This window comes from Podarcis melisellensis (assembly GCF_964234715.1).
Source record: "Podarcis melisellensis genome assembly, chromosome: 14".
Classification (NCBI taxonomy): domain Eukaryota; kingdom Metazoa; phylum Chordata; class Lepidosauria; order Squamata; family Lacertidae; genus Podarcis; species Podarcis melisellensis.
The window spans coordinates 31536468-31554728 of NC_138546.1; the positions used below are offsets into that span (position 1 = coordinate 31536468).

The window sequence follows — 18261 nt, forward strand, 5'->3', positions numbered from 1 at the left end:
CTGTAGTTATATGTTGTTCTTCTATTGATGTGAGAACCAAGAAATATTACTGTATTTGGATTTAAGAAAAAGAAATAGTTAAAAAGCACAGACAACTTTTAACTCTGGATTCATTTCCCCTTTAATAATAGTGACCTAGTTTTGATTGCTACAGAAAGGAATCTGGCTATATTTTCTGTGATCCAGTGGTTGGCAAGTGTAGAGAAAGCAGTGCGGAGATAAAACTTAGGATAACGTAAATAAATTCTGGGCGGCATTTTAAATAAATGTTAAAATGAAAACACTGACTGGGGAAGGGAGGGGGAGAGACCCTCAAAATACTACAATTGTTTGACTTTTTTCTACTTCTAAGAAGATCCCATTAATGTTTTTAATGCAGTGTTGCAACATCTCTCCCTGCTCTCCAGAATTTACTCCTGATGCCAAACTTTCATCCAAAATATATCCTTAGCAAAATGCGGGGGGGGGGGGGGAGAGAGAGAGAGAGAGAGAGAGAGAGAGAGAGAGAGAGGGAGAGGGAGAGGGAGAGAGAGAGAGAGAGAGAGAGAGAGAGAGAGAGAGAGAGAGAGAGAGAGAGAGAGAGAGGCGAACAACTACTCATCCTAGCAGCTGCTGGAAAGTACCCAACCACTTCGCTTTTCCGGAAATCCGGAATGGCAACATCATTCTCCAGTTCTACTGCCAAAAGGAGATGTAAGCGAAACTACGCAGTTGGCATTCTCCCTACAGCTTGTGAAGAAAGCAAAGAGTAAATATTGCAGGATTAGCGTTGCAAATGCCTGTGGGAACTAACGTGAATACAAGTACTTAAAAGGTTAAAGGGGGGGAAGAGAGGCACCCACGGAAACTTGAATCTTCCTCTCCCCCTCTTTTCACTTTTTTATCGCGTTTATTTATCACTATTAAAAAATGCCACAAAGTCCTGGATAGCTTGGGGGGGGGGGGGAGAGAGCGAGCTGCCCACTTCTGACATTGTTTCCATGAGAGAGTTGGGCCAAAGGAAGCGACAGCTTTTTTGCTCCTTTGTTTGCGATAGCCGGCTTCTGCTTCGCGACGAAATTAAACAAGCCAGCTTGCTCGCAAGAGAACTGAGTGTTCCCACACAGCCAGCGCTTACCCACCCACTCGATATCCTTCAGTGGAAGGTCTCAGCAAGGACAAAGGGATTCGAACACAAGCTTCCTGGAGGAACGGCGGGGGGGGGGGGAGTCCGCACCAAAACTTCCCAAGCCAGTCAGCCGAGAGCACAAATAAGGACACTTGCGACTGTGCCATCCTCCAAAAGCAGTGTGTGTGTGTGTGTGCGTGTGTGCGTTTGTGCAAACACATACTGACAGCCACAAGCATAATTCTGTATACGTTGATACCAGGGTTAGAAACTCATATATATAAGCTAGGTGCCAAATGGCTCCTTAAACTAAGGTTACAGTTGCCAAAATGGAATCTCTACTTGCCATTTGGGGGCAAGTCTGATTTTTCAAATGATGGCATGACTATGGTTGATTTTCAGTTAAACATCTGGCTCCTTCAGATGACAACTTTGAGCTAGGTTAAGAGCTTTGAGACCTTAAAGAAGAAACGTCAATTGATCCAGGGAGAGTCCAAGATGGCGCCCAGGCATCTTTGCTTGGTGTTTGGCTAATTTTGAACACTGGTGGGTGGGGCCAGGAGTAAAAGTAGGTGGAGCAATGAATGGTTCATTTACTTGTGCACAGTAATCTGGCTTCTACACGCCCTTCCAGGTCCGCCATCCAGGCGAGTGAACATCATTACCGGAGTTCAAGGACACATTCCAAGAGGGCAAAAACACTGCAAGAAGGGTGTGAAGCCAAGTCAGTTAGGAGCGTGGCCTGAGGAGATGGGGTGTGGTTGGGGAGAATCCCAAGGGCCAGCTTCACTCACCAAGCCCAAGGTTCCCCATCTAGAATAATAATAAAAGGGAAGGCATGATAGGACTCTGCCCTGTGGTGCTTCCAATTAACCTGTATGTGTCTTCTGGCTTTGCCACAGTTGGAGGATAAGAGGCATGTCAAAAGATGCAGAGAAGGTGGTGGCTTTTGATGAGGGCTTGAACGAAGAGGTAGAAGTGGAATGGAAGCATGGAAGGGAACCAACTGGGGTGCGATTGTGGAAAGGAATGAGCAGTGGATGGTGGTGGTAGATCTGGGGGAATCAAAAGTTCAAGTGCAAATGAAAAGCAGACAGGAGAGCCAAGCATTTGGGAACATTCTGCTGGGTATTGCACCCCATTCAGAAGACGGACGAGGCAAGTCCAGAATCCATCGGCCCAAGGGACACAAACCTCTTAAAACCATGGAAGGTTTTCAGACAGGGGTCCCTCCCAGCCCTACCTGTAGATGCCAGGGATTAAACCGAGTGCCTTCTGCAAGCAGCACTTGTGCTCAACCACTAAGCCACAGCCTTTCCCTACAACTTTTCAAATAACCTGAACCCAAGCCAAGAAGGAAACATAGGGAGTGGCCTCACACCAGGCTGGACCATCTAGATCAGGGTTATCTACTCTGACTGGCAGCAGCTCCCCAAGATTCCGGATAGGGAGCATTCCTAGCCCTACCTGGAGATGTCAGCATCTGGAGCAAAGCTGATGTTCCACAGCTAAGCTACAACCCCTTTCCTGTCCCTCCTCTGTTAATGCTCTCCAACATCCAAGCAGGGTAAACAGGAAGCTCCCTTTTAAACAATTGAACATTTATACTTCCCTTGTTTTCCTTACTGAAAGAGCAGGCAGTTCCCCTCCAGGCATGCTGAAGGGAAAGATGATGTTTTCCTTCTTTGCAATCCAGGCTTATTATCAGTAGCCCCTGATATTGGCTCTTCAAAATTTTGGGGTGGGTTTGTTTATTTTGCAATTTTGACAACGAATTGAGAAACACACTTTGCTGTGTCCACTTTACCATAATACCTAAAACCCAATTCCCCTAAAATGAGTTGTAACTCTTTCTTAATCAGTTTATTTCACGCCTGTTGGCCCAGAATTTTCTGTCAGAAAATCTCAACCTTGTTTTGTGCTGTTTTTAAAGCTTCTAGCCCACAACAGACTATTGACAAATGTGCCATTTCTGCTGAAGCCTGGGAAACACTTCTAGCGTCTTGCCCAAACCATCCTTTGTTTGCACCTATAGAGGTGAGGACCTCCCACCAAAACCTCATGTGTGGAAGGAGGAGAAGAAAGAAACGCAAGTCTCCTGGTGTATTGGGAGTGCATTCCAGCCTCCCAGGTAAACTAGGCCGCAACTGCATTGTACATTTATAGCACCAATGGGAGCTACACGAAGGCAGCCTTACATTTTTTAGAATATAGGAGAAATAAAATCAGTTGAAATTAACCAGCAAAACACTTAAAATCCCTGCTGATTTGTGGGTTGTTTTTTTTAAAGTCTTCACTAAGTGCCAGACATACAACAGGTAAGGAAGGCCTGACGAGAGAGTGTCACAGAACTGGACCCACAATATTGAACACTTGAATTCTGGTGAAACAAAGCCATCCATATGAGCCATTATTTCATTTATTAAATGCTAGTACCAAGAGTACCGCAGGATAGATTTTAACAGCTGATTTCTCAGTACTGCTTGAAACCCAACAACGTGAATACTTTCCAAATGGCTACTGGCATGGAATCAAGTCGTTTGCATCATTAGACCTGTTCAGTTGGACTCAACCAGGTAAGATGGGGCTCTTAATATCCCGTCTCCTCCCTCTCAGGAGAGAGACACAGCAATGAGCAAGTTGGACTGTACCAAGTTGCTTCGAACAAGGGGTCCCCAAGAGGGTGTTTTTGGATTAAGCGAGCAAGGGTACACCATGTTCAAAGAAGAATTAGCTTAAAATGGGCTGGGGACTCCCCAATTCAATCTTCCAACCACTCAACCTCAGTTCCTATGATCAGTAATATGGGGATAATACTGGCTTACCTCACAAAGTTTACTTCATGAAATGGAACAGGGGAAGCCGTATTATCGACAGTGAATGACAATAGTTTTCCAGGATTTCAGATTAGATCTCTCCCAGTCCTTCCTGGAGAGGCCAGTGATTGAATCTAGAGCCTTCTGCCCAGTAGAGGCCCTATTACTGGGATATGACCCTTCTCTCTGGTTCCAACATTTGAATACATTATGTAACTTAAAATAAATGAAGCAAAACCCAATCTACCCAAATTTCTCTCCAGAGAGAATGGATTATGTTTGCCCACATCTCATATGAGGTTGGGGGTCTTTCTCATAACAGACCCACAGAGTACAGCCTCCCAACCTAAATATTTCACTCCTACTGATAACATGCCATAAATTTCTCCTTATGTTTGGTGCTGTCCACTGATGCCAGCTGCATCTTCACTACATAATAGAGGCTGCTGCTTTAAAATAATAATCCATAGGCCCCTTCACCATTTCAAAACACACTGCCGTAGTTCCATTTGCTCAACGCCACTGGATGAATACAGGAATGGATGCACTACCCATTATCCGAGCGGCAGGCATGTTTGTCCTAGTTCCCACACGCACATCCCAAAGCAGAAAACAAAAACAAAAGTGTTTTGTTTTGCTTTTATCAGGGGAAGGCAAACTCTGCCACAGGTGATAAGACTGCAAACAGTAGCGACAAGAACAATTTCACCTGTGCACCCAGCTGTAATGGTTACGTAAAACCACTAGGTACCACATTCAAAATCCATATATACTCCAAAAAACCCACCTCCGTCCACAATTGCTTTGATAGACAAGTGAAAGATCCATTTGAAAGCCTGAAATGGGAGAGGAGGGGCATTGTCGTTCTAAAAAAATGCACTACATTGCACTTTTGAAGATTTGTCAGCATCATGTAGAACCCATTTCCACAAAGTGGAGTCTCTCCTATAATGCGACTCTCTAAGAGGAGCAACAGTAAAAATCAAAGGACCTGCATATTCTGCCTCCCTCTCAAATTTCAGGTAACTTTATATCTACATGCTGCACACAAACACACCTAACCGCCATCTGGTTATGTGGTTCTATGATTTTCCACACACACACACACGGAAGCCAGTACCCAGGGTAACTTCCGTGACGTTATACATTCAGCATACAGAAGTGTTGATGCTTTTTCCAAGGCTGTCAATGTGTGGTGGTGGGATTTGCATGTTTGTGTTTTTCTCAACGCGAAGAAAATATTATCCGCACATACAAAGCTAGTCTTTATCCATATAGGGTCCTGCCTACCCTCCCAGTGGGGCATGCTTTTCTTCTTGTGAAGTGTCCTGACATACTATCCTGCCCACCCCCCACCAGCTGCCCAAAGTGGTACCAGGCTATGGTTCAAGGGACACCAGAGAACGACAACTGCTGTAGCTAATCTGGTCAGCGCCTGGAAGAAGAGAACACTTGGGGAGTCTGGGTTTTATCCAATGGCCTTGCTCAGAAGACACTGAGGTGTCCATCAGTGCAATTTGGAGGGAAACCATTTTCAACTATCCCCCCACCTTCTTGCACCCCCGCAAGAAATAACTTGCCCCTAAATATGCTTTTGAGTTTCCCACAACTTTCTTGAGCAGATTTAGAGCAGGGAAATGATTGAAAATTGTTTCCCTCCCCCTTCCACTGATGCTCCCTTACCATCAGCTAAATTACACCACTGGATACAACTCTGAATATTTCCAGGACCTCAAATTCCATCATGAAAGCAAAGACGGGTATAAAAAGATCAGGGACTATGGCTTCCATCATCCATGGCCACTAGCCATGCTAGCTGGGGCTGATGGAAGCTGTAGTCCACAAATATCTGAAGAGCCATAGGTGTCCCCACCCATGCAATAAACATATAACACCTGATCCTTCTCTGTCTTATTCTAGAATTTGGTTCAAGAAGTGGGCAAACAGAATTATCTGCCGTTTCAAAGTCAATTCTGCCCAAATCCACACTGTTTTTAAAACCGTGCCTTTTCACAGACAGCTCCTGTCAATGATAACATGTCAGGTGTATGCGTTATAAGAGGTTGAGAGGAGTGTTATTCCTTAATGAAATGCTTTTTAGAAGGGGGCAGAAGTTAACCACCCATGCTTACTTTTCTGGCAGTGGCCGGAAGTCCAGCAGCGATAGCTGTATTCGTTGTTAATGGATGTCTTCTCACAAAGCGGCTTCTCCTCGGCTGTCCCCGGACACAAGTCCCCGCACTCCTTTGGCGGTTTATTCCCCACGATGTAGTTGTTGGAAACAGCATCCAAGATCAGAGACCAGTCCAAGGTAGAGAGGTAACACAGGTCAGAATTCTTTTCGATCCGGATGGCCCCCCGGGTGATGTTCCTCAGGTTGTACAGTCCAATTTCCTTGAGGTTAGTCATCTCAAAGATGACCAATGCGTAGTTGTAGAAAAGGTTCTTGCCGCGGATGACTGTGAGGTTGGGGAAGAGGTCTTTGAGGGTCTCCAAGCCCGCCACACGGAACAGCAGCAGATAGTCTGTGATCATTGTGAGTTTCGGGAAGCGGTAGTGACTGAAGTCCTCGGCTTGGCTGATCAACAAAATCCGGAGGTACCCTTCAATCACCGTACAGTCGTCCAGCTGTTTGAACTGCTCCACATTGTTACGAATGTCAATGTTTGGCCCACAAACTGGAAGGCAAACGAACGGGGGTGGGGAGAAGAACAGAAAGAACAGGATTAAAAAACAATACATGGACTCATCTTTAAAGAAACGCTTAAGGTTATAAACAAAATTAAACAAAACAGTTCTGCGGTTTAGAAACGCTCAGGCCACATTTACACCATACATTTGAGTGGCTATCATACATACCCTGACAGGATTTCATGGGTTCCAATACAAAGCATCAGAGACCATTCTTCCCCTCTGTCACACTAACCTATTATGAGTCCTGTAAGTACAGTCTCATTAAGCTATTAAAGTTCTTTGAGAATGTCAACAAGCGGAGATCCAGTAGCCACAGTGTACTTGGACTTCCTAAAAACTTTCAACAAAGTACCTCACCAAAAACTCATGAGTAAGCTTAGCATTCATGAAATAAGAGGAGAAGGCCTGGCGAAGCAGCAGGAAGCAGAAAGCAGGAATAAATGGGCAGTTCTCCCAAGGGAGGGAATCCCACGCTGCCGCGGATCTGTACTGGACCAAAGCTTTTTAAATTCCTCATAAAGAATCTGGAGTTAGGGGTGAGCAGTAAGGTGGCCGTGTCTGCTGATGTTACTAAATAGTTTCAGGCTCAAAGCAAAAAAAAAAGGACCGTGAAGAGCTCCAAAAGTAATTTCCCCAAGTGAATGAATATAATGGCAAATGCAATTCAAAATAAGAAAGTTTATTTGTGAAAGCCACCTTAACTTTCAGAGATAATCTCATGGAGTTTGACGGGGCAATGACTGACCAGGAGTGAGACTTTGGGGTCACAGTGGATAGCTCAATGAAGCTGTTGACCTAGCATGCAGCTTCCATGAAAAAGGCAAATTCCATGCTAGGGATCATTAGGGAAGGAGTTGAAAATCAAACTGCTGATACTGTAATGCTGCTATATAGAATGCTTTTACTGGGGGTGGGGGAGAGGGACCAGAGCTTTGTCCTCAACATTGCAATTAAGCCCACTAAAGTTACTATCCTGCTGAGGGCTGGGAGAAGAAGGAATGAGAGATCTATCCCTCTTGCAGCACACAGCTCCAATTCTGGGCACAGAAGCAGCAAGCCATTTGGTTTCTATGCCAGGCACAGCCTGCTAGACAGATCGCATGCAGGTGAGCAAGCAGGTTGGTGGAAGAAGGACGGATCCCAAGCAAGCACTTAAATACACGGTTGATTGTATTTGTTGGTTAGGGAAATGAGGCAGGACCATAAAAGCCACAGCTTGAAGTTGGTTTGCTTCCCTAAATCATAGTTAAACCATGGTTCAAGTTTTGAGCAAGCAAGTGACTGCAGTTGGCTGAAAACAGGAGGAAGAAAGAGGCAGGAGAAGCAGAAATGCCTAAGGTTTGAGCACGAAATGCTAAAAAACGGTGGTTTGATGTTGTGTCAGGGAGGTCACAGACAACCCAAGCCACTCCTGACATCCAAAGCTCCCCTTGGGGTCTGTTTTTTTGACTGAAGACAAGAGTGATAGCACTGGAAGACAAAGTGAGAATATACCTAGGGCACCTTTTTTTAATAGCCACTTAATAAGACTTCACTATTCATTCCCCTGAAGGACCATTTAAGTTTACAATGCATCCAGAGTTTTGAGGTTTCAAGACCAAATTCACATGATTTAATAAGATTTGAATGTTTTTCAAGAAGCAGTATCTAGCATTTTTGCTTTTCTTTTTTACACCTGCCTTTGCCCTTTTGTCCCATCTTGCCTTCCTTTCAGAAAATTCAACTAACGACTGCACAACACATTATTTCTTATTTTTGTTCATTTTGCCCTGAAACTAATCTATTAGAAAGACAAACTTGATCCCAGTTCAAAGAGGGCTACAATTTCTTTTTGGCTGTGTTCTGTTTTCTTTGGACCACATTTTACACACAGAGGAAGTGTGTGTGTGTGTGTGTGTGTGTGTGTGTGTGTGTGTGTGCTTGCGCTTATCGTGGTGAATCTTCCAAAGGACAAAACTGAGGACTACAATGTTCTTCATTCACCATTTTTAGCAAACACTCTGCCACTTCCTTCTAACTAGTACGCAATCCAGAGAATTTATATAACTACGCTTAACCTCTAAAGGAACACAAGCTTTACTTCATACTCATTTTTATATCAGCAGATGGATGCTATGCCACCCAGAGAAGATAATGAGTTACTTTACTCTCAAAGAAAATTTTCTTTTCTCTTTTTTTTTAGCTCTGATCAACACATTCTCCTTGCCCAGATCGACTCAGCAGATGTCCAAAAATGGCTATTAAACATGTCAAGGTTCTGACAAAGAAGCTGCACGAGGGTACATATATCCTGAATATGTGGGGGGGGCCAAATCCAAGGGCAGTTCAACCTCCATAACCAATAGCTGAAACTTTCAACCATAAATATGATGGCAAACACTCTGCAACAGGTGTCTCTGCTATGCCCTATCATGACCTTGCAAGTACACTCAAAACTTCCCTGTAAATACAACTACCTATGTTCCCAATTCAAACATGTCCCTGTGAAGTTTCTCTGTATTTAAGCATACACCCCCCCCCACTGACTCCCACTGGAGCCCAGAAAATGGACCCATTCCCACTAGCACTGCTGGCTATGGATGATGGGAACTGTAGTCCAACAACATCTAGGGAAAGACTGCGGCAGAGTGGGGAAAAGAGTGACCAAACTGGTATCTCTTAACCAGCCTTTTCTCCCCTGAAACTGAGCATGCAAGAGCCCTGCTGAATCAGGCCAATAACCCACTTATTCCAGTATCCTGTTCTCACAGCTGCAAACCAAGCAGCTGTGGGAAGCTTGCAAGCAGACTCGGATCTCAAGAACACTCTCTCCACCTTGGGTTTCCAGCAACCAACATTCAGAAACATGACTAGTAGCCACTGACAGCCTAAACTACATACACACTGTAGGTAGGAGCACGGACAAGCTATAGTTCCCAGGGTGTTGCCCCTCTTCCCAGGGAACTCTGGAAATTGTAGCTCTGCAAGAGAAACAGAAATGGGACGCAGGTGGCGCTGTGGGTTAAAGCCTCAGCGTCTAGGACTTGCCAATCGAAAGGTCGGCAGTTCGAATCCCTGCGGCGGGGTGCGCTCCCGCTGCTCGGTCCCAGCGCCTGCCAACCTAGCAGTTCGAAAGCACCTCCGGGTGCAAGTAGATAAATAGGGACCGCTTACCAGCGGGAAGGTAAACGGCGTTTCCGGATGCGGCTCTGGCTCACCAGAGCAGCGATGTCACGCTGGCCACGTGACCCGGAAGTGTCTCCGGACAGCGCTGGCCCCTGGCCTCTTAAGTGAGATGGGCGCACAACCCCAGAGTCTGTCAAGACTGGCCCGTACGGGCAGGGGTACCTTTACCTTTACCTTTAAGAGAAACAGAGGGCCGCCAAACAACTCTCAGCAACTTAACATACAATACTTCTCAGGATTCTTTGGCAGAAATTGACTGTTTAATGTGGTATTATAGTGCTTTATAGTATATTATAGTATAGTACTGTATAGTGCTATAGTATGGTGCGCATGTGGCCTTGATGCAAGGATGTTTCCTGGGGTCCTGTTTGTTTGTTTGTTTGTTTGTTTGTGTGTGTATGTTTTAAGGATTCTCTCCTCTGAAAAAGGCCCAAGCAAGTGACTAGACTTCCATGATCTGTTCCCTTTGTAACCTCAAGCCACAGCAACAGGAAGCACAGCTTTTGCCGCTTCAAAGGCTGCCTTTCAATAGGAAAGAGAGAAACAAACAAACAGTCTTAGACCCTCCCCAATAAATCTTGGGAGCAGATCATCAGGAAGTAAGGGGGTGGAGAAAGGTCTGGTGAATGCAAAAAGGGAGGGAGGCCCCCCACCTCTTATGAATAAACCATTCCTTCATCCAGTGAACTATTAGGGTTAGGAATTCCAAAAATTCAAAGCATGTTGCATTTCCCCCCTTGCAAACCTAAGCAAGCCATGGGGTGGAGCCTCAAACTTAACCCTTACACCACAAGGAGGATTTCTCTCAGGCAAAATAGCTGTATGGCCTAACAACAACAGCAAAAAATTATTATACCCCACCCATCTGACTGGGTTGCCCCAGCCACTCTGGGCGGCTTCCAGCATACAGTGGTAACTCGGGTTACATACGCTTCAGGTTACAGACTCCGCTAACCCAGAAATAGTACCTTGGGTTAAGAACTTTGCTTCAGTCTGAGAACAGAAATTGTGTGGTGGCAGTGTGGCAGCAGCGGGAAGCCCCATTAGCTAATGTGGTGCTTCAGGTTAAGAACAGTTTCAGGTTAAGAACAGACCTCCGGAACGAATTAAGTACTTAACCAGAGGTACCACTGTATATAAAAACATAGTAAAAGGACACACACACACATATCTGTCCTCAAGGAGCCATTTGTGTATGTTACAAGAGTTTCCTAAGCAGGAACTTCCAATCAACTAGATCGACTTTCCACTGTTGCATACAAAGTTAAAAATATTCCACTCCTTATTGGAATTCCATTGTTGCTGGAGTGGTAGAGTGGGGGTCATGGTACAAACAGAGAGCTCAGCAATATGTGGCACTTTATTTTAAAAAATCGCTCCTTTGTAAGGGAAGGGCAAGCCTCGTTCTAGGTGTGCACTGTTAGTGCCAAACTTGCCAGGACCCAAAATATCATAAACGGAGAATGGAGTGTTGCGGGAGCACCCAAAGCAGTAACAGTTTGAGAAATTTATGTGGAGAATCATGGCTCAGTGTTAGGGTAACCGTGGTGCAACAGAAGACTGTAATGATGTACCAATTCGCATTTCTGTTCGGGCACATTTATAATGGGAAAGTGGCATACAAATTGAAAGAAATAAACTTGTGTACAGTGGTACCTCGGGTTACATATGCTTCAGGTTACAGACTCCGCTAACCCAGAAATAGTGCTTCAGGTTAAAAACTTTGCTTCAGGATGCGAACAGAAATTGTGCTCCGGCGGTGTGGCAGCAGCAGGAGGCCCCATTAGCTAAAGTGGTGCTTCAGGTTAAGAACAGTTTCAGGTTAAGTACGAACCTCTGGAATGAATTAAGTACTTAACCTGAGGTACCACTGTATTTATCTAAAATAAGTAACCACCAAACATGCAAGTCTCCAGCGATCTCACCTCTAAAAGACAACAAATGCAGATAATGATTGCCCTGCCGGAACCTCTTACGACTTGGTACACTCAAGAACACATTCAAATGGGAAATTATGAATGTCATCTAGCCTTCAACAAGCAGTTCACACATTCAAGGCACTTGTGAGTGGGCCAGCAACCAGTAGGGAGAGGTCAAACAGCTCAGCATCACTACGCAGGAGCACTTGCAAGAGAAACTAGTCTCTTCTATCACCCTGGCCACAATCACACCACTACATTTAAAGCCCTTTAGCCAATAGTCATGGTTTCCCCCAAAGAATTCTGGGAACTTCTGTGCATTAAGAGTGGTTTAACAATCAATCTCTTGTCAGGGAACTACAAGAATTGTAGCTCAGGGCAGCAGAGAACATGGGTCTCTTAACAACCCTCAGCACCCTTAAACTATGGCTCCCATAGTTTTTTGGGGGAAACCAGGGCTTTTGTATAGTGACTAATTGTATGGTGTGAATAAGAGATAAGGGCCACAGTTCAATGGTATAGCACCTGCCTTGCAAGCAAAAGCTCTCAGGTGCAATCTCTGGCATCTCCAGGTAGGGCTCCTGGAGAGCTGCTGCCAGTCAGTGTAGACAATACTGAGCAGTGTTAGAAACTCAGATATATACGGTAAGCTAATCACCAAATGGCACCTTAAACTTAGGTTACGGGCGGCGTTTTTCCCCCTCAGTGGGAGGAGTTGTTGTTTCCATTTCCATACCGCTTTATATTTTAAAGAAAAAAACCTCAAAGTGGTCTACAGCACGTTAAGACATCAAATAAAACAGCCCAGAAGAAAACCAACTCAAGCTTCAATGAAAATATTTCAGATCCTTCTCCAAGTAACATTTTGCTTTCCCCATATTTATTTACCTACTTAATTCATATAGCTGCCCCACAGCAGAAGTACTCTAGAAAGCCAATGTGGTGTAGTGGTTAGTGTGTTAGACTAGGACCTGGGAGACCAGGGTTCAAATACCCACTCAGTCATGAATCTCACAGGGTGACCTTGGGCCAGTCACTGCCTCTTAACCCACCTCACAGGGTTGTTGCAGGGATCAACTGAGGAGGGGGTGAACTATGTACTCCTTGGATAAATATAATTGCAATAAATAAGCTATTATGCTTAGCTGCATAACAAAACTGGAGGCGTCAGCCAGGGGGAATATTTTTTCAGCCTTGGAAGGGTGTTGGTGACACTTCTGCCACCACTGCATCCACTTCAGCCTAGGCACAGCAGCTCTGGAGCAAGCACAGCGCATTAAGTTGGCAAGGGTTGTAGCTCAGTGGTAGAGCATCTGCCTTGAAAGCAGAAGGTCCCAGGTTCAATCCCCACCATCTCCAGATAGGACTGGGAGAGAACCCTACTTGAAACTCCAGAGAGCTGCTGCCAGTCTGTGTAGACAATACTGAACTAGATGGACCCAAGAGTCTGACTAGATAGCATCCTATGTTGACTTATTCCCTCCCCACCACCACCCTGCAGAGGCCCTTGTGTGATAACTGAGCCAAGCAAATGTCACTGCCTTTGCCGATCCCAGATTCTCCTCCCACCTGTTGAATCTTGCAACACTCATGGCACAGTTGGCAGGGTTGGGAGGACTGGAGCATTACACATCGCTGGGCATTTGAGAGAAAACAAAAGAACTGGGAACAAGTACCCAGTGGAAGCAGGAAAGGGGTGACGAAAAGGTACGAAAAACAAATGCAGAGCCAACCTACACAAGCTTTGTTCTAACAGCCAGAAAGCCTGTGTGGTGTAATGAATGGGAGTGGTAGACTAAGATACGGGAGATCAGAATTCAAATCCCCACTCAGCCATGAAGCTCACTAGGCGACACTGGGCCAGTCATTGGCTCTAAACCTAATCTGCTTCACATTGTGGGGGCAACGGGGAGAGCCGTGAATGCCACCTCAAGCTTTAGGCCTGGGCGATGTATTGATATATTGCCGCTTTGAGGGCCAGAGAGCGAAGACGCCTTTGCCCAGCAACATATCATGCCCGGGGCTTGCCTGTGCCTTATGCTCTCCCCTGCCTCCTTCCTCCCTGAGCCAGGCACTGGCGGTGGCAGTTTCACCTTCTGCGTGGCAGGCGCTGGAGGCAGCTGAGGCAGTTTTGCCCTGGCGCCTCAAGGGACCACGGCATATACAGCTTGTTCCTCCCTCCGCCTGTCAACATTGCAATGTATTCCTGTATCACAGTGTTTTGCGCGATATTGAAAAGCTGGCATCGCCCAGACCTACTGAGCTCTGTGGAAGAAAGGTGGGATATAAATGCCATAAACAAACAGGCCCAAACCTTTCCCTCAACTCAGATACAGCCACTCCAGTATGAAATCTCCAACTGTGGGAGATCCTTCTCTAAGCTTAGGAGTCATTTTACACTTAAAAAAAATAAAAGCGAGAAGTATTTATTTAATACACTGATAGCTCACCTCTAAGGAGGAGACCAGAGTGGCTTATCTTCCTATCCATTTTATCCTCACAACCCTGTCAGGAAGGTAGAGATCATGTGACAGGCCCAAAGCTGTGCAGCAAGCATTATGATGATGCTATGAAGATTTGCAGGGACACAGGTGGCGCTGTGGGTTAAAGCCTCAGCGCCTAGGACTTGCTGATCGAAAGGTCGGCGGTTCGAATCCCTGCTGCGGGGTGCGCTCCCGCTGCTCGGTCCCAGCGCCTGCCAACCTAGCAGTTCGAAAGCACCTCCAGGTGCAAGTAGACAAATAGGGACCGCTTACCAGCGGGAAGGTAAACGGCGTTTCCGTGTGCGGCTCTGGCTCACCAGAGCAGCGATGTCACGCTGGCCACGTGACCCGGAAGTGTCTCCGGACAGCGCTGGCCCCTGGCCTCTTAAGTGAGATGGGCGCACAACCCCAGAGTCTGTCAAGACTGGCCCGTACAGGCAGGGGTACCTTTACCTTTACCTTTATGAAGATTTGCACCTGGTCACCCCAGTACTAAGGCTGTGCTCCAACCACTACGCTGCACTATCTGTGGCACTTGTAAAAGAGGAAGTTAGTTCGACTGAAGGAAGATGCATAAACACAGCACTTCTGCTAGTGGAGAGGCGAGACACACCTCTTCCTCACCCTCCCAACCCATTTCTATTCAACCAATGGTGGCACCTTTTATTTGCAAGACCACAGTTTTAACCTTCCGGTTCCTTTCTAAGCAAGCCCCGAAGTCCCATTTGCCTAGTTACTGAGGCGTCCAGAAATACTTTGAAAGCAGATGTCTTATTCAACCCTGCGCAGGATCACTGGCTAAGCTTCTCATGCTACCTCTCATTCAACTGCTGCCCATTTTATTCCCCTCTCCCCTCCCCACCCACCCAGTCCTAGTAACAGGTAGCATAAATTTATTTCCTCGGTTAATCAATTTCCCAGCATGCTATTTTCTCCCTTCCAAGAGAGTACCAGTTCAATGTGTGCCCCCAGTTGCAATATCACGCTACGCTCCAATGGTTACTGTTCACCTTCTGACTTTATGAAAATTTAGCTTCCTTAAAAAACGGGAACAGAAAAAAGGCGCTCTGGTTAAGTTCATTCGCTGGCAAATCAACTCTGGGCTTCCAAAAATGTTCTCCCAGCCACAATATATTTGTGTCAAATTTTGCAAGGTCTAAAGTAGAGGTGGGGGTTGGGACTAGATAACCCTTTGGGATCCCTCCGAACTCTACAATTTTATAGCCTATAGACTAAGGCAGAGGTTTTTAAACTGTGGTATGTGAGTTCCCTTTGGGTGGCTGGTGAAAAGGCTGCAGCACAAATCTATCTGTACTCAGCCCTGCACTCACTTTCTATGATGTAATGATGGAGGACTAAGATGTACACAGCAAAGGGTCCATGGTTCCAAGATGCGCATATTTTGCTGCACACAAGTCATCTGGCTTGATGAAGGTGTCAGTCGCCAATGCGGCACCCAGAAATCTCCATGCAGTTGAAAGTGGACCAATGCTGGTTGCAAAACATGCCTGCTGCCTGAGGAATTTTGAGCACTGTTTATGGAGGGACGGAGAACTGCCACAATTGCACAGCTTGCTCCCAATCATGTAGGGCTGGGTGTGGCCCTCCCCTGTGACCACCCTCTGCAGAGCACAGCCCACACTCCCACCTTGGCCTCGGTTAAGAGGTCAAACCCCACTATGAATGTTGGGCCCTAAATACAGTGGTGCCTCGCAAGACGAAATTAATTCGTTCCGCAAGTCTCTTCGTCTTGCGAGTTTTTCGTCTTGCGATGCACGGTTTTCCATAGGAATGCATTGAAAATCAATTAATGCGTTCCTATGGAAACCGCCTTCCCCCGACCTCTTCTGGCGGGCGGCATTTTAAAATCGCCCGGGACAGCGGAGGACTTCTCCGCTGTCCGGGGCGATTTAAAAGCCCCTGGGAAGGCAGGCAGGGGGGACAAAGGCTTTCTCGCCCCGCCGCTCGGCTTCGGGACATCGTTCCGATGCCGGGCGGCGGGGGGAGGCGTTCCTGCCCCACCGCCCGGCATCGGGACGATGCCCCGAAGCCGGGCGGCTGGGGGAGGCTTTCCCGCCCCGCCGCCGGGCTTCGGGACATCGTTCTGAAGCCGGGCGGCGGGGGGAGGCTTTCCCGCCCGGCCGCCCGGCTTCGGGACATCGTTCCGATGCCGGGCGGCTGGGGGAGGCGTTCCTGCCCCGCCGCCTGGCATCGGGACGATGCCCCGAAGCCGGGCGGCTGGGGGAGGCGTTCCTGCCCCACCGCCCGGCATCGGGACGATGCCCCGAAGCCGGGTGGCTGGGGGAGGCGTTCCTGCCCCACTGCCCGGCATCGGGACGATGCCCCGAAGCCGGGCGGCTGGGAGAGGCGTTCCTGCCCCGCCGCCCGGCATCGGGACGATGCCCCGAAGCCGGGCGGTGGGGGGAGGCTTCAAAAGCCGTCCGGGGGCTTTTAAATCGCCCCGGACAGTCCCGGGGCGATTTAAAAGCCCCCGGTTAGGCAGGCAGCCTTCAAAAGCCTGCCTTCAAAAGCCGTCCGGGATAGCGGGAAGCGCTTCCCTGCTATCCCGGACCGCTTTTAAAATGCTGGCGGTGGGGAGCAAAGCCTTTCGCCCCCGCCGGCCTTCCTGGACCTCTTCTGAAGTCCGGAGGGGGGGAAAAGGCTTTGCTCCCCACCGCCAGCATTTAAAAAAAGGTCCCCGAGATTTCCCTATGGGCTTTCGTCTTGCGATGCAAGCCCATAGGGAAAATCGTCTAGCGAAGCGTCGCAAAAACCGAAAAACCCTTTCGTCTTGCGGGTTTTTCGTCTTGCGAGGCATTCGTCTTGCGGGGCACCACTGTACAATCAGGGCCAGGCCCCAGCACTAGACGTCACTTTACATGTAGAGAAGCTCCCATTCCCATGTTGGCAAAGGGGTTCAGCATCAGGGGTTCAGCATCTGCTTTGCATACACAAGGGCCCAGGTTCAATCCTTGGCAACGTGAGGTAGGGCTGAGAGAACCCAGCCCAAAATCACAGAGAAGCACTGCCAGTTAGGGGTTGACAAGACTGAGCTAGATGGACAAACAGGGAAGCTTCCTGCGTACTGGGAATCCATGGCTTCCCCATTCCAAACAGCTCAGGTAGTTGAGGTGAGAGTGGTTGCTCTCCAGGTTTCTCAAGCAACTGGAGCAGAGGTCACAGGGCAATATCAATGGCCACGAGTTTTTCCCCGCCCCCCAGGAGTTTCTTTATTATCTGGGAAACTTAGAAAACAAGATAGCAGCCCCTTTGAATTTTGGATTGTGCTGATAGCAATAAGCCAAGAAGGTCAATGGTTTGTTTGCCGTGTGCTGCGTGCCGCTCGTTCTGAGCCACCCTTGCTGCCTGCCGCTACAAAGCGTTGCTCTTCACTCGATTCCCCTTCCAAAATAATAATGTTCCTTCCCCCCCCCCCATACACACAAAAGAGCAAAATTCAAAACACAGCAGATGTAAAGTCATAGCCAGCTGGACCACAATATTGGTTCATACTTCGAAGTAAACAGGGCTATCACTTATGGTGTGCTGTAGCATCAATAGGTTTACACATGATAAACATTCTCCCTGACCGCTTCCCATTCCACCACCACCACCACCCCCCCCCGCCTCCATTTTTTTCAATACTTATTTGTTGGCATCACACAGTTTGATGCTATTTGCTGGCATCACATAGGAGATGAAGTCACCAGGTTCAGCTAGACTCATCTGCGCACGGAAATGGGAGGCATGTGGCTGAGAACGACTATTACTAGCATTAACTCTCGCCCCACCAGGAAAATAGTCACCTCCTTAAATCTTTAAAAGATGTACACTTGGAAGTCACATCCAAATTGGTGAAGTTTTCTCCCAAGTATGCTAAGGTTAAAGCATCCAGTGAACATTGCCTTCCACAGAAAGTGAATGCAAAGGGGCTTTTTTAAATAAAAAAACAAAACAACCAGCTACCAATTAAGACCATTGCAAGTGGTCAATGTTGCCACAAACCTTTAAAAGAATTTTTTTAAATGACTTAGACCAGGGCGTCTGACTCCCAAGAGACTACGATCTACTTACAG

The 18261-nt window shown here is 47.1% G+C and overlaps 1 protein-coding gene across 1 annotated transcript in view; it reads right to left on the bottom strand.

Moving 5' to 3' along the window:
• The window catches only part of IGF1R (insulin like growth factor 1 receptor), a 181499-nt gene that overhangs the window by 153334 nt on the left and 9904 nt on the right, over nt 1-18261 (bottom strand). The window contains exon 2 of the mRNA XM_081888411.1: nt 6057-6602. Within this exon, the coding sequence (XP_081744537.1) occupies nt 6057-6602 (546 nt within the window). The remainder of the gene's footprint in view (nt 1-6056; nt 6603-18261) is intronic.